The 13,880-nt window shown below is 37.0% G+C and overlaps 2 protein-coding genes across 5 annotated transcripts in view; one reads left to right on the top strand and one right to left on the bottom strand.

Annotated features, from left to right (window-relative positions):
* Positions 1–7,972, top strand: part of LOC124775794 (glyceraldehyde-3-phosphate dehydrogenase 2-like) — a 90,631-nt gene extending 82,659 nt beyond the window's left edge. Inside the window, exons 6-7 of the mRNA XM_047250625.1 lie at positions 7,490–7,684; positions 7,903–7,972. Coding sequence (XP_047106581.1) covers positions 7,490–7,684; positions 7,903–7,972 — 265 coding nt within the window. The remainder of the gene's footprint in view (positions 1–7,489; positions 7,685–7,902) is intronic.
* Positions 7,973–9,672: 1,700 nt separating this feature from the next.
* LOC124777458 overlaps positions 9,673–13,880 on the bottom strand; it is a 44,005-nt gene continuing 39,797 nt past the window's right edge. For all 4 annotated transcript variants that reach the window (XR_007015733.1, XR_007015731.1, XM_047252878.1 and 1 more), the window contains one exon: positions 9,673–10,017. Coding sequence is in view for 2 of the 4 variants with exons in the window: in XM_047252878.1 (XP_047108834.1) it covers positions 9,841–10,017 (177 nt within the window). In the remaining 2 variants the exon portion in view is untranslated. The remainder of the gene's footprint in view (positions 10,018–13,880) is intronic.

Consider the following 13,880-nt stretch of genomic DNA (forward strand, 5'->3'; position numbering starts at 1 on the left):
GTGAAAACCTGGACAGTTTATTATAATGGCGACAGTGATCTCCTGAAGTTTTCTTTCTTTGTCATGCAACAGAGTAATGAGTTTTAACCATCCCTCATGGCGTTCGACCAAAATTCCAGCTCTTCTTCATTGATGATCTTATTAGTGAAACTGTAAATGCTGCAAATATACATGCTAAAGGAAATATACAGAAAGTCACTCCACTTACAAAACACTCAGGGTGGGACTTCGTTGGGAGATGTTTTATTAGAACAACTGAAGGCTTTTTTTGTTGTAATATTGAGCATAGCATTGAATTTTAAGGCAGAATTAGTTGACTATATTCAACAGTAGACTGGCTAGAACTCAGTTTTTCAAGGAAGTTTCTCATCTTTTTCTTTATTCCCCTCCCCCCAAATATCTTGGTTGGGCTCACAGCTCAGGGGTGTCACTGTACAAGAGGAAGCAAGGTGAAGGTGGTTATTGAGTATATTAACATTAAATGCAAAGAACTCTGTGTACCAGAACAAAATGTGGATACAGATGATAGCACAGTAGATGCCAATAGAAGAATTTAAAAGTGCTACAATCCAAAGAAATCACGAAGTGTGGTTTATGAGTTTTCTGTCTGTGTGATTCAAAAAATCATTATGTTTTCCTCACATTCCATATTATGGAAATACAACTGCGGAAAGTTGTAATTCATCCTGATTTACCTTTTTCATTTCATACAGTGGTTGATAACTTATGTAGGTGATTTGGGCTCACATATCTATAGTAACAGATTCTACACAAGTTGTAAACTTGCTCAGAAATTGCACAAAATTAAACTTTAATGCCTGAATATGAATTATGTGAGATGAAAATTGTGGTTTTCATTCCATGACGAGAGTTCAGGGACAATATTGAGTACATTCTTTGGTCCTCAGATCCAACTGATCACTGGTTATAAGAAGAAAGAACAGTTCAGTTCCTGAAACCCACTGTTATTTTAGAATACATGAAGTTTATGGGAGGTGTGGACAGGGAAGATCACCACTGTTATTGCTATGACTTTACAAGGCAGTCACACAGGTTGTGGAAAAATATGATTCTTCTGGTTGATAGAAACTGCAGTAGTGAAAAGTTATATTGTTCACTCAATAGACAAAAATGAATGTAGAGAACAACTGGAGACTCAGATTTTCTACAGAAGAAATCTACTCATCCAACCAGGTGAGAAATACAAATTAAAGAAAGGAAAGCAAAAAAGGATGAAGATCTCTGTTGTCTGACACAGGGGAGGGAGTAAATAGGAAGATGCATTTTATAATGGAACAGAAAAAAAGTCAGCAAAGGATTACATGTTTTGCAGCAAATACAAGGAGAAAGAAGAGAAACAATTTTGTACTGTGAAACATGCAAGAGCACACCAGGACTTAATCTGGGAGGATGTTGTAAGAAATATCACAAAGAAAAAAATTATGAACAACCATAAACAAAAAGAAAATAAACTTGTCAAGTGACCTCACATTGCCGTTTTTCAAAGGATTAGGTTTGTTCAAAAATTCCGAATCATTTGTAATTTCGTGCCAATGGTGTGTTGGAGTGAAATGTGGTTGGCACCCCTGCAAAAGCCTGTGATTAATGTGTAACTGCCAAAAGTTTCACTGTTGTATGTCTGTTAGTTATTGTCCAGTACTGTATTGAGTAGAATGCTGTGTTGCACAGTTTGTGAATTTTCAGATGGCACAGTGTCTGCATTATATTTTTCATGACACTCGAGAGAACTTGCACAAGAAACACTAAATGACACAGGAATCCTGTGGTGATGAGTGCTTGAGCCATACTCGGTGCTAAGAGTGGTTCACACAGTTTAAAAATGGCTGGACGGAAGTTAAAGATTACCCTCTTTCAGGACACCTTCGATGTCTACCGATGACACTCATGTCAGGAACGACAACAAAATTGTGTATGCCAATCAAAGACAGGCTTTCAGAGAGATTGCAGAAGAATGTAACATTTCAGTTGGATCATGTAATGAAATCCTGGCGCAGCATCTTGGAATGCACCATGTGCTGCCAAGATCGAATTGAAGGCTCATGAATCAAGACTAGAAAGACTTTCACCTCATGATCTGTGAAGAGCTTTTGTATAGTGCAAATGAGAATGGGATGGTCCTTAAGAGAATCATAACTGGTGATGAGATGTGGATCTGGGGTTATGCTGTTGAGACCCAGGTCTGCTCTTCTCAGTTGGTCGGGAAAGGTTCTGCAAGACCAAAAAAAGTTGGTCAGGGCAAGTGTCAAAGCCATGCTGATAGTTTTCTTTGCCTTTCAAAGATGAGTTCATCATGAATTTATGCCATAAGCACAAACTGTTAATTGATGGTACTATTGGGACATGTTGCAACGCATGTGAGAAAATGTTAGGAGAAAACAGTCTGAAATGTGATGAGACAATTCATGGCTCTTGCATCGTGATAATACACCCACACATTTATCCCTGTTAGTTCGTGATTGTGTTGTTATGGTACTCAGTCCAAGGACTGATTTGATGCAGCTCTCATTGCTACTCTGTCTTCATCTCCGAGTAATTACTGCAGCATACAGTCTCTCTCTACAATTTTTACCTCCCATGTTTCCCTCCAGTACTAACTTGGTGATCCCTTGATGCCTCAGAATGTGTCCTACCAACTGATCCCTTCTTCTAGGCAGTTTGTACCACAAATTTCTCCTCCCTTGAATTCTGTTCAGTACTTCCTCATTAGTTAGATGGTCTACCCATCTAATCTTCTGTAGCATTGCATTTCAAAAGCTCCTAGTCTCTTCTTTTCTTAACTGCTTATTGCCCATGTTTCACTTCCATACAAATACTTTCTGAAAGGACTTCCTGGCACTAAATACACTCAATGTTAACAAATTTCTCTGCTTCAGTAATGATTTTCTTGCCATTGCCAGTGTACATTTTATATCCTCCCTCCTTCGGCCACCAGTTTTTTTGCTGCCCAAATAGCAAAACTCATCTACTACTATAAGTGTCTCAGTTCCTAACCTAATTCCCACAGCATGACCTGATTTAATTTGTCTACATTCCATTATACTCATTTTTCTTTTGTTAATGTTTCTTATATCCTCCTTTCATGACACTGTCCTTTCCATACATCTGCTCATCCAAGTCCTTTGCTGTCTCCGATAGAATTACAGTGTCATTGACAAACCTCAAAGTTTTTATTTCTTATCCCTGAACTTTAATTCCTGCTCCAAATTTTTATTTTGTTTCCTTTACTGCTTGCTTAATATACAGATTGAATAACATCAGGGATAGGCTACAACCCTGTCCCACTCCCTTCTCAACCACTGCTTCTATCTCGTGCCCCTCGATTCTTATAACTTCCATCTGGTTTCTGTACAAATCGTAAACAGCCTTCCACACACTGTATTTTACCCCTGCCACCTTTACAATTTGAAAGAGTATTCCAGTCAACATTGTCAAAATCTTTCTCTAAGTCTACAAATGCTATAAATGTAGGTTTGCCTTTCCTTAAATTTTCTTTTAAGATAGGCTGTACAGTTAGTATTGGAATGCATGTCCCTACATTTCTCTGTAATCCAAACTGATCTTCCCCAAGGTTGGCTTCTACCAGTTTTTTTTTTCCCCCATTTATCTGCAAGGAATTCATGTTAGTATTATGCAAATATGACTTAACAGCTTGGTAATTTTCACACAGGTCAGCACCTGCTTTCTGTGGAATTGGAATTATTACATTCTTCTTGACATCTGAGGGTATTTCGCCTGTCAAATACATCTTGCTCGCCAGATGGAAGAGTTTTGTCATGGCTACCAATATTTCTGGTGGAATATCCAGCCCTGAGGCCTTGTTTCAACTTATGTCTTTCAGTGCTTTGTCAAATTCTTCACACAGTATCGTATCTCCCTCATCATCGTCATCATCATCGATGTCCTCTTCCATTTCCATAATATTGCCTTGAAATACATATCCCTTCTATAGACCCACAGTATACCACTTCCATGTTGCCTAGGACTAGTTTTCCATATGAGCCCTTCATACTCACGCAGGTGGTTCTCTTTTCTCCAAAGGTCTAATTTTCCTTTAGGTAGCATCTAGCTTACCCCTAGCGATACATACTTCTGCATTCTTACATTTGTCTTCTAGCCATTCCTACTTAGCCATTTTGCACTTCCTTTTGATTTCATTTTTTAGTTGCTTGTATTCCCTTTCTCCTGCTTCATTTTTTACATTTTTATATTTTCTCCTTTCATTGATCAAATTCAATATCTCTTCTCTTACCCGAGTATTTATACTAGCCTTTGTCTTTTTACCTACTTGATCATCTGCTGCCTTCACTATTTCATCTCTCAAGCTACCCATTCTTCTTCTACTGTTTTCCTTTCCACTGTTCTTGTCAATCGCTCCTGATGATCCCTGTGAAACTCTCTACAACACTCTGCTCTTTCAGTTTATCCAGGTTCCATTTCCTTAAATTCCTGCTTTTTTGCAGTTACTTCAATTTTTATCTGCAGTCCATAACCAATAAATTATGGTCAGAGTCCACATCGGCCCCTGGAAATGTCTTACAATTTAATACATGGTTCCGAAATCTGTCTTACCATTATATAATGAATATGAAACAATCCAGTGTCTCCACATCTCTTCCACATATACAACCTTCTATCATGATTTTTAAACCAAGTGTTAGCTATGATTAAATTATGTTCTGTGCAGAATTCTACCAGGTGGCTTTCTCTTTCATTCCTTTCCCCCATTCTATATTAGCCTACCATTTTTCCTTTCTCCCTTTTCCTACTATCGAGTTCCAGTCCCCCATGGATATTAAACTCTCTTAACTATCTGAATAATTTCTTGTATCTTATCATATATTTCCTCTATCCCCTCCTCATCTGTGAAGCTAGTTCGCATATAAACTTGTACTACTATGTTGACTGTGGGATTCACATCTATCTTGGCTACAACAAAGTGTTAACTATGCTGTACACAGTAGCTTATCCGCATTCCTATTTTCTTATTTATTATTAAACCTATTCGTGCATTACCCCTATTTGCTTTTGTATTTATAATCCTGTATTCACCTAACCAGAAGTCCTGTTCTCCTGCTACTAAACTTCACTGATTCCCAGTATGTCTAACTTTAACCTACCCATTTCTCTTTTTAAATTTTTTCTAGCCTACCTGCCTGACTAATGGATCTGAAATTCCATGCTTCAATCCATAGAACGCCAGTGTTGCTTCTCCTCATGACATCTTCTTGAGCAGTCCCCACCCGGAGAACCAAATGGGGGATTATTTTACTCAAGAGGGCACCATCATCATTTAACCATACAGTAGAGCTGCATGCCTCCGGGAAAAATTATGGCTGTGGTTTCCCCTTACTTTTAGCTGTTCACAGTACAAGCACAGCAAGGCCGTTTTCGTTGATGTTACAAGACCAGATCAGTCAACCATTTTGTGAGTATTGCACAAAAAAGAAATCACTGTGCTGCCTCGTCGTCAATACTCTCCAGGCGTTGCCCTTGTGGACTTAATTTCTAAAGTTTAAAACCTCACTGAAAGGACAAAGATTTGCAACAGTAGACAAGATGTAAGAAAATTCACAAAGTGTGCTTTCTGGGATCCAGCAAGCGATGAACCAAGACTGCTTCTGGAAGTGGTGTATTCATTGTGGAGAAGGGTATTTCAAAGAAGACCATGCACAATAAGTAAAAGGTAAATGGATAGAAACTTTATGGACAAAGTTCCGAAATGTTTTGAGCAGACCTTGTATAAGTGATACCTACATTTTGAATAATAAATCTCAAGTCTAGATTATTAATTTTCAAAATTTCATATATTAGTTTGTTTTTCATTGCAAATATAACAGGATGCATTGTACAAAGATGTAGATTAAACAGTTATTTCAAAGTTTATATCTCTAATTGCTTTTTATGTTTCAAAGTGATCAGTGAGATGACAAACCTTATTGCAATATGTTATACATACTGACTGCATGTCAGTAACCAAAAGGAAATGTTTCTGTTAATCGCAATCCATTCTACGTAAACTGTTAGTTTTAGGTGGCGAGCTGTATCATGTCTCACACACATGTACACTCGTATTAGCCTGATCACCATCCCCCACAGACGCATTGAAGCTGTAGGCAGTTATGCATTATTTATTTTCACCTGAGATTGGTGGTAATTTAACAAAAGCTTCATCAGAATAGTCTTTTACTTACTCAGTGTAATTTTATTCAACACTGAACTGATCACAGAATATCTCAAGTTCTCATAAACAACAACAATACCATATATAGGAGACATTGAATCACAGGTAGGCATAATGAAAAGACTGTTATACAGTTTGGCTTTCACTCAAAAGGCCTTCTGAAGTAGAAAACAGAAGGCACAAATTTCTAAACATGACCACAGTCTCTGGCCACTGACGCCTCAGCAGACAGAGACAGTGGTCATGTGAGGTTCGTGCTTGTGTGAATGTGTGTGTTTAAGACTACAGAAGGCCTCTTGGCTGAAAGCTAAAATGTATAATAGCCTTCTTGTTGTGCCTATCTGCAACTCATCATCTCCTCTATTTGGTAAGTAGCAATCTGCCCTTTTCATAATGTGGTTGAAATCTAAATAACAACTGAAGCTGCTATAAAATTGGTACATTGTTTGAACTTAGCTGCTGCTTCTTCTTTTTCTTTTTTTCTCCCCCCCTGGAGAATATCCAGAATAATAATCTTATGGAATGATATACAAACTGCTAAACAGAAGTTAATTAAAGTTTATCGTTATATTTTATGAGATCACAATTTAAATGCCATCAAACATGATTGTAGGATTACACTTATTGAGAGTACATGACATGATTTAGTTCTGGTCTGCTACATTGTTTCATAGACATAGGTCAATTTCTAATTCTTAAAAATAAAGGAAAAGCAATTTGTCTAAAGAGTGCTAGCGTGTATGTGTATGCATGTGCGCCTACATGCATGCCCCCCCCCCCCTCCCCCCCACACACACACACACACACACACACACACACACACACACACACACACACACACAGATTTTGTGCCCCAAGTTCAAAACTACAGTTGTGTGCAGGCATTTTGGTGTATGTAATTAGTGAAATGTAAAAAGTTTATTTGAGAGCACTGAATAACAGCATATCTGATGTGTGAAAGTTATGCTATGAAATCCAGTAGTCTTAAAAGCTGACTTCCTAACAGCAGTGAAAGTTACTCAGGGAAGTACTTATCAAGACGTTTTTGCATATGGATGGAGCATAATTTTGAAACAAGATTAAAAAGGAAGCCTAAATAAATCGGTTCAGATCTATAAAGAAAAAAAAAGTCTTCATTTTGTGGGGACTGGGCTGGAGGACAGATGTGGCCAATTTCTTTTTGATTGAAAATATTACAGTTGTTAAAATTTATTCTCATTCTTGATTTGTAAGTTATTTAAAGAGTAGTTTTAAGAGCAAAGTAACTTTCAATTTTGTTAAATTCAGGATAGGCAAAGGTGCAACTTACGATGAAATAAAACAGAAAGTGAAAGAAGCTGCTGAGGGTCCTCTCTGTGGAATATTGTCCTACACTGAAGATGAAGTTGTTTCATCAGATTTTATAGGGAATGCAAACTCATCTATTTTTGATGCAAAAGCTGGCATGTCACTCAACAGCAACTTCGTCAAGCTTATTTCCTGGTCAGTATTACCATTTTTTCAATTGTTTCTCAGTTTGTAGTAGTGAGATGACAATCATAGGTGTACAATTCATATCGTAAAAATGATTCTGAGATTCGCAAATAGTAGAGAATAGTGCTGTAGTACAAACAAAACTATGAGGCTGTGGTTAATCTGTTTTAACTGTGTTAATTCTCACGTTGTATCTACTTCTCCAATTATTATATTTTCTATTCCAGGTATGATAACGAATGTGGTTACTCTCATAGAGTGTGTGATTTGATTCGTCATATGCACAAAGTTGGGTAACTATGAAAAATGTGCTGATTGTGGAAATAGAAGCAGCAATTTATTATTATATGCTTTGTCTTTTTGCGCTAGATGTTTTGAGGTATTATGATTACTGTTTTTCTGTAAGTTGTCAATGAAACAAGAAATATTAAATAAAAATTATTGTAGGTAAAAACGTAATTATCCAGTATTACCATCATTTTCTTTTGATATGCATACATTATTAAGAATCTGAGTAATAAATTGAATGACTAATCACTTATTTGTGTTTATTTTTACTATTTTAACTCTCAGAAGAATATATTTTGACTAATTTTCAGTCACATGCTAATGTAATTAAGAATCGATAAATGGAAGTTCATATGGTTTTTTTGGAATTTTAAACAGAATTCTGAAAAGTTGTTGTAACTTAGTAAGTAATGTCCTTAGTGATGCATCACTAGCACAGGGAATTTTTCCAGGCAGATTAAAATATGCTGTTGTTAAACTTCCCCAAAAAAAGGTGGCAAGAAGTACTCAAATAATTATCGTCCAACTTCTTTACTGCCTACTTTTTTTTTAAATATTTGAAAGAGTATTGCACTCTTGAGGTGTCTCACATGTAAGTAGAAGCAATTTAACTAACATATCATAATTTGGATTCCAGAATGGTTGCTTGACTGAGAATGCTATTTATATGTTTCACTCACCATATATTGCAAGCCTTAAATAATAAAATATCAACAGTTCCTATTTTTTGTGGTCTTTCCATGGTGTAGATCATGTTACAGTTTTAGAGAAACTGAAAATATTACAGAAACTCAATGGCTGTACACACAGCTGCTTTAATCATACACAACAAACAGAATGCAAAAAGTTGTACTAGATAATTCAAATAATGTTGGCAGCGTAGATTATTTTAGTCGTTGGGGAGAAATCGCAAGGGAGTCCCATGAGATTTGAACCACACAGTCGCGATGCATATATTCTCTACTGGCATTTGGGTCAAATAAAAAAAGAAAGAAGAAAAAGTGAGCTGCTCTTGAAGGCCCAGCGAATGTCTGGTGGTCACTTTGTCACCCACCAACTTGCTGTGTCACGTGGATGCGGTAGGGAGGGGCATGTGGTTATTATACCACCCTTCTGGTTGTTTTCCGGAGTTCCCAGACTATGGAACCACCACTACTTGGTCATGTAACTCATCAGTTGGCATTACAATGCTGAGTACACCCCATATCAGTCTTTCCACCAAGGAAAAATCATTGGCAGTATGGCAAGTGAATGCAGGTCGAATCCTGCCTCGGGCATGGATGTGTGTGATGTCCTTAGGTTAGTTAGGTTTAAGTAGTTCTAAGTTATAGGGGACTGATGACCGCAGAAGTTAAGTCCCATAGTGCTCACAGCCATTTGAACCATTTTGAATGCAGGTCGTCTGCCAGCAGTCATCTATGAAGACCACTCAGCCTCAGAGGCGGACTCATTATAAATAATATATCACACCATGAGTGAGGACAGTGATGTCTGTACCTACAGCACTAGAGGAAAAAATGACTTTTACCTATTATTAAGGTTACCAGGGACTCAGGAATGTTCCCAGTACCATAAAATGCCAAGCAGGTAGCAAAGCAAAATCTAATCTAAAATCTTTTCTCTTGAGGCACTCCTTCTATTTCATTAATGTTGCTGGAGTAGGACTAAAAAATTATATAAGGGTAATTCAAATGAAAAAAAGACAGATGGAAAAAAAGTAAGTAAATTGTTTACTATTCCAAAAGTAATCACCATAACTGTTAATACATTTACCCCCGTTAATACATATGGCCCACTGAGAGAGAAGATGGTGGAAGCCTTTATATAAGAATGTTTACAGTTGCATAAAGACCTGTGATTTGCCTCTTCATCCGAAGCTAATGAACAGCCCAATGTTGCCATGGTTGTCTCAGCTGTGTTGCAGAAGTTTTACGGGAAGCTCTTAACACATTCTCCATACAATACTGATCTCTACCCTCGTGATTTCCATTGTTTGGAGTCCTGAAGAAAGACGCTCGTGGTACTCGGTTTGTTTCGGATGAAGATATGCGCACCTGGGTACAGTCACAGTTCCATAGTATAATGCCCCTCCCTTAATTAGAAATCAGTTTGTTTTCATTATGACAAAACTGAAAAATAATATAAACCACTAACTAAGCAATGTATTTCTATATTAGAGGAAGATATCACATAAAATGTAAAATAAGTTCTTAAACATTGTCAATTCATCTAGGGGTTTGCATTTTATTAATTCCAGTGATCAGGTCCTGGGTTGTAATTGGGACAGGCAAGAAGCAAATGTAAATGTTTTCCCAATATGTGGTTTTATTTTCATTGTGTGTAAACCAATCCACAATCATTGTTCTATATCACATAAAAACACTAACTCAAATTTAAACTTCATATCAATTTCGTTGTGTTCCTCAGAACCACCATCTCCAACAGGCTTTACGTGGTATTAACTCTTTCAACAACAAAACGAGTGTACGCGTCTGATGCAAAAGGCACCAAGAAATGGGAACCAATACAATGATTTCAATTTTATGTTAAAATTCAATTTTATTTTAATAAGTTTTTAACGAAATTGCCAATTCCTTTGATTTTTAGAGTAACAGTTGATGTTAAAAATGAAACTCCCTGACAGATTAAAACTGTGTACCAGACTGGGACTCAAACTCGGTCCGACACACAGTTTTAATCAACAGGAAGTTTCATATCAGCGCACACTCCACTACAGAGTGAAAAATTTGCTCTGACTGCTTATGCTGGTAACTTTGTTGAACGAAACTATGGCGTCACAGTCAAACCTTACTAATTTTTCCCCTGAATTTTATTAATGTGAATATGTGGGAACAGTGTAAAGTGCTCAAACAAAACACACAAAACTTTAGGATATGTTAACTGTATCAGAAATACCAGAGCTGTAACCATTAATGTAATCTCTAAATGGACAAAGATCATCAACATAAGTGATTATCTAAACCATTGTACAAGGGTGGTCGATGTTGGTTTTTGATCTCATTGTGAAATGTGTTTTATTCATCTCATAACATACACAATTTCAGAACATATGTTTGATGTACAAGAGACATGTCAAGGTTACAGTTTGCATATTTAAAATTTTGTCACACAATAATATTTTGTGTAGAATTTACTTACTTAAAATTTGTCAAACTTACAGTATTTGCATCTACTATAACTGTCTAAAATTTTGATTCCATTTTAGGGATACAGCTCAAAGTATCACTTCATCCTTCATGAAATCTTCCACAGAGTAGTAGCATCGTTCAATTAGAAAATCATGTAACTTGCTTTTTAAAATATTTATCTTCATATCCATTATGTCACACCCTTTTGTTGTGTTGTGAAGTTTCATGGCTATATACTGAGAAGTCTGAGCACGCAGTTGTAAGTGATGAGAGGTGAGAATAAAGTTTTCTTTATGCCTTTTGTCGTATGAGTGTTCAAAATTAGCTCTGCTGTGTAGGAAAAGAACCACTTCAAAGATGTATAAAGAGGGGAAAGTTGGTATTTTAAGATCTTTAAATAATAGTTGACATGATGCCCTCGGCTGTGCATAGCACATGTTGTGGATGATTCTTTTTTATAACCTTAAAATTCATGTAATGTTTTTCTGAGTTTCCCCAAAAAATTATGCCATATCGAATAACCCATTCAAAGTAGCTATAACATGCTATTTTCCTGGTGGCCATATCAGTGGCACAGGATAAAATTTCCATTGCAAATGCAAGGCTGTTTAATTTATTTGCTAAATATTCTATATGAGAATTCCAACTCAAAATACTGTCTAAGTTTATTCCCAAGAACCTGACTGAGTCAAGTTCATACATTTTTTGATTGTTGTGACACAGATTTCGTCAGTTTTTGACTGTTTGTCTTTAAAACTCATCATGTGGGTTTTTTGAAATGTTCAGCCTTAAGCCATTTAGACTGAACGATTCTTCCAGATTACTTAACGTATTCATGACACTCTGTGGTATATTGTCAGAATTTTCATTTTCAATTAGAGCAGAAGTATCATCTGCAAACAAAGTTAAATGCGTATTTATATTGAGACAAGTCATTTACATAGAACAGGAAATGGGTCCAAGGATTGAGCCTTGAGGAACACCTTGTTACACATTTTCCACTCTGAGATGTGACCTGCTCCATTTGATGTGATTACTACCCTTTGTTTCCTCTCCAAGAGATATGATTCAACCTATTTCAAAGCAATATCCCTTATTCCATACCTGTTGAGTTTGAAAAGCATCAAGGCATGGTTTACAAGAGTTGAATGCTTTTGTAAGATCACAGAATATTCCTGCAACCTTAGCTTTTCTATCTAGTGATGAAGTAATTTTTTCAATAAACTCATTTATCGCATCTATTGTGTTTTTGCCTTGTTGGATGCGAAATTGGTAATGTGAAATGATATCATTCTGTGTGATGAAGCTTTGTATCTGTAAAGCAGCAATTTTTCAAATGTTTTTGATATGACAGGGAGTACAGAGATGGGGCAATAATTTCCCATATCATCTTTTGAACCTTTTTTAAACAATGGTTTTAATTCTGCGTATTTGAAGAGATCAGGAAAGTTACCTTCTTCAAAGAATTTGTTTATTATGAGAGAGAGAGAGGATGAGCTATTATTTTGTAAACTTTTAAAATTATTTTGGTGGGTATCCCATCCCAGCCAGCAGAGTTTTTATTTTTTAAGGTGAGTATGACATTTTCAACAAATTTTGCTGAGACTGTGTTGAATTTTTGAGACATTGACTGGTACTGCCTTTTAAACCAAAACTATTTACTTTCTACTTGTAATTTGCTATGTCTGAATCAGATTATGCTACATTTATGAAGTACTCATTGAAGCACTCGGATGTTTGATCTGGATTCTGAAATGTGGTTTCGGACACCTAATTCAGACTTCCCCCCATGAACCATGGACCTTGTCGTTGGTTGGGAGGCTTGCGTGCCTTAGCGATACAGATAGCCGTACCGTAGGTGCAACCACAACAGAGGGGTATCTGTTGAGAGGCCAGACAAATGCGTGGTTCCTGAAGAGGGGCAGCAGCCTTTTCAGTAGTTGCAGGGGCAACAGTCTGGATGATTGACTGATCTGGCCTTGTAACACTAACCAAAACGGCCTTGCTGTGCTGGTACTGCGAACGGTTGAAAGCAAGGGGAAACTATGGCCGTAATTTCTCCTGAGGGCATGCAGCTTTACTGTATGGTTAATGATGACCTCTTGGGTAAAATATTCCGGAGGTAAAATAGTCCCCCATTCGGATCTCCGGGCGGGGACTACTCAAGAGGACGTCGTTATCAGGAGAAAGAAAACTGGCGTTCTACGGATCGGAGCGTGGAATGTCAGATCTTTTAATTGGGCAGGTAGGTTAGAAAATTTAAAAAGGGAAATGGATAGGTTAAAGTTATAGTGGGAATTAGTGAAGTTCGGTGGCAGGAGAAACAAGACTTTTGGTCAGGCAAATACAGGGTTATAAATACAAAGTCAAATAGGGGTAATGCAGGAGTAGGTTTAATAATGAATAAAAAAAATAGGAATGCGGGTAAGCTACGACAAACAGCATAGTGAACGCATTATTGTGGCCAAGATAGACACAAAGCCCATGCCTACTACAGTAGTACAAATTTATATGCCAACTAGCTCTGCAGATGACGAAGAAATTGAAGAAATGTATGACGAAATAAAAGAAATTATTCAGATAGTGAAGGGAGACGAAAATTTAATAGTCATGGGTGACTGGAATTCGGTAGTTGGAAAAGGGAGAGAAGGAAACATAGTAGGTGAATATGGATTGGGGCTAAGAAATGAAAGAGGAAGCCGCCTGGTAGAATTTTGTGCAAAGCATAACTTAACCATAGCTAACACTTGGTTCAAGAATCATGAAAG

This window comes from Schistocerca piceifrons, chromosome 2 (assembly GCF_021461385.2).
Source record: "Schistocerca piceifrons isolate TAMUIC-IGC-003096 chromosome 2, iqSchPice1.1, whole genome shotgun sequence".
NCBI classification, from domain to species: Eukaryota; Metazoa; Arthropoda; class Insecta; order Orthoptera; family Acrididae; genus Schistocerca; species Schistocerca piceifrons.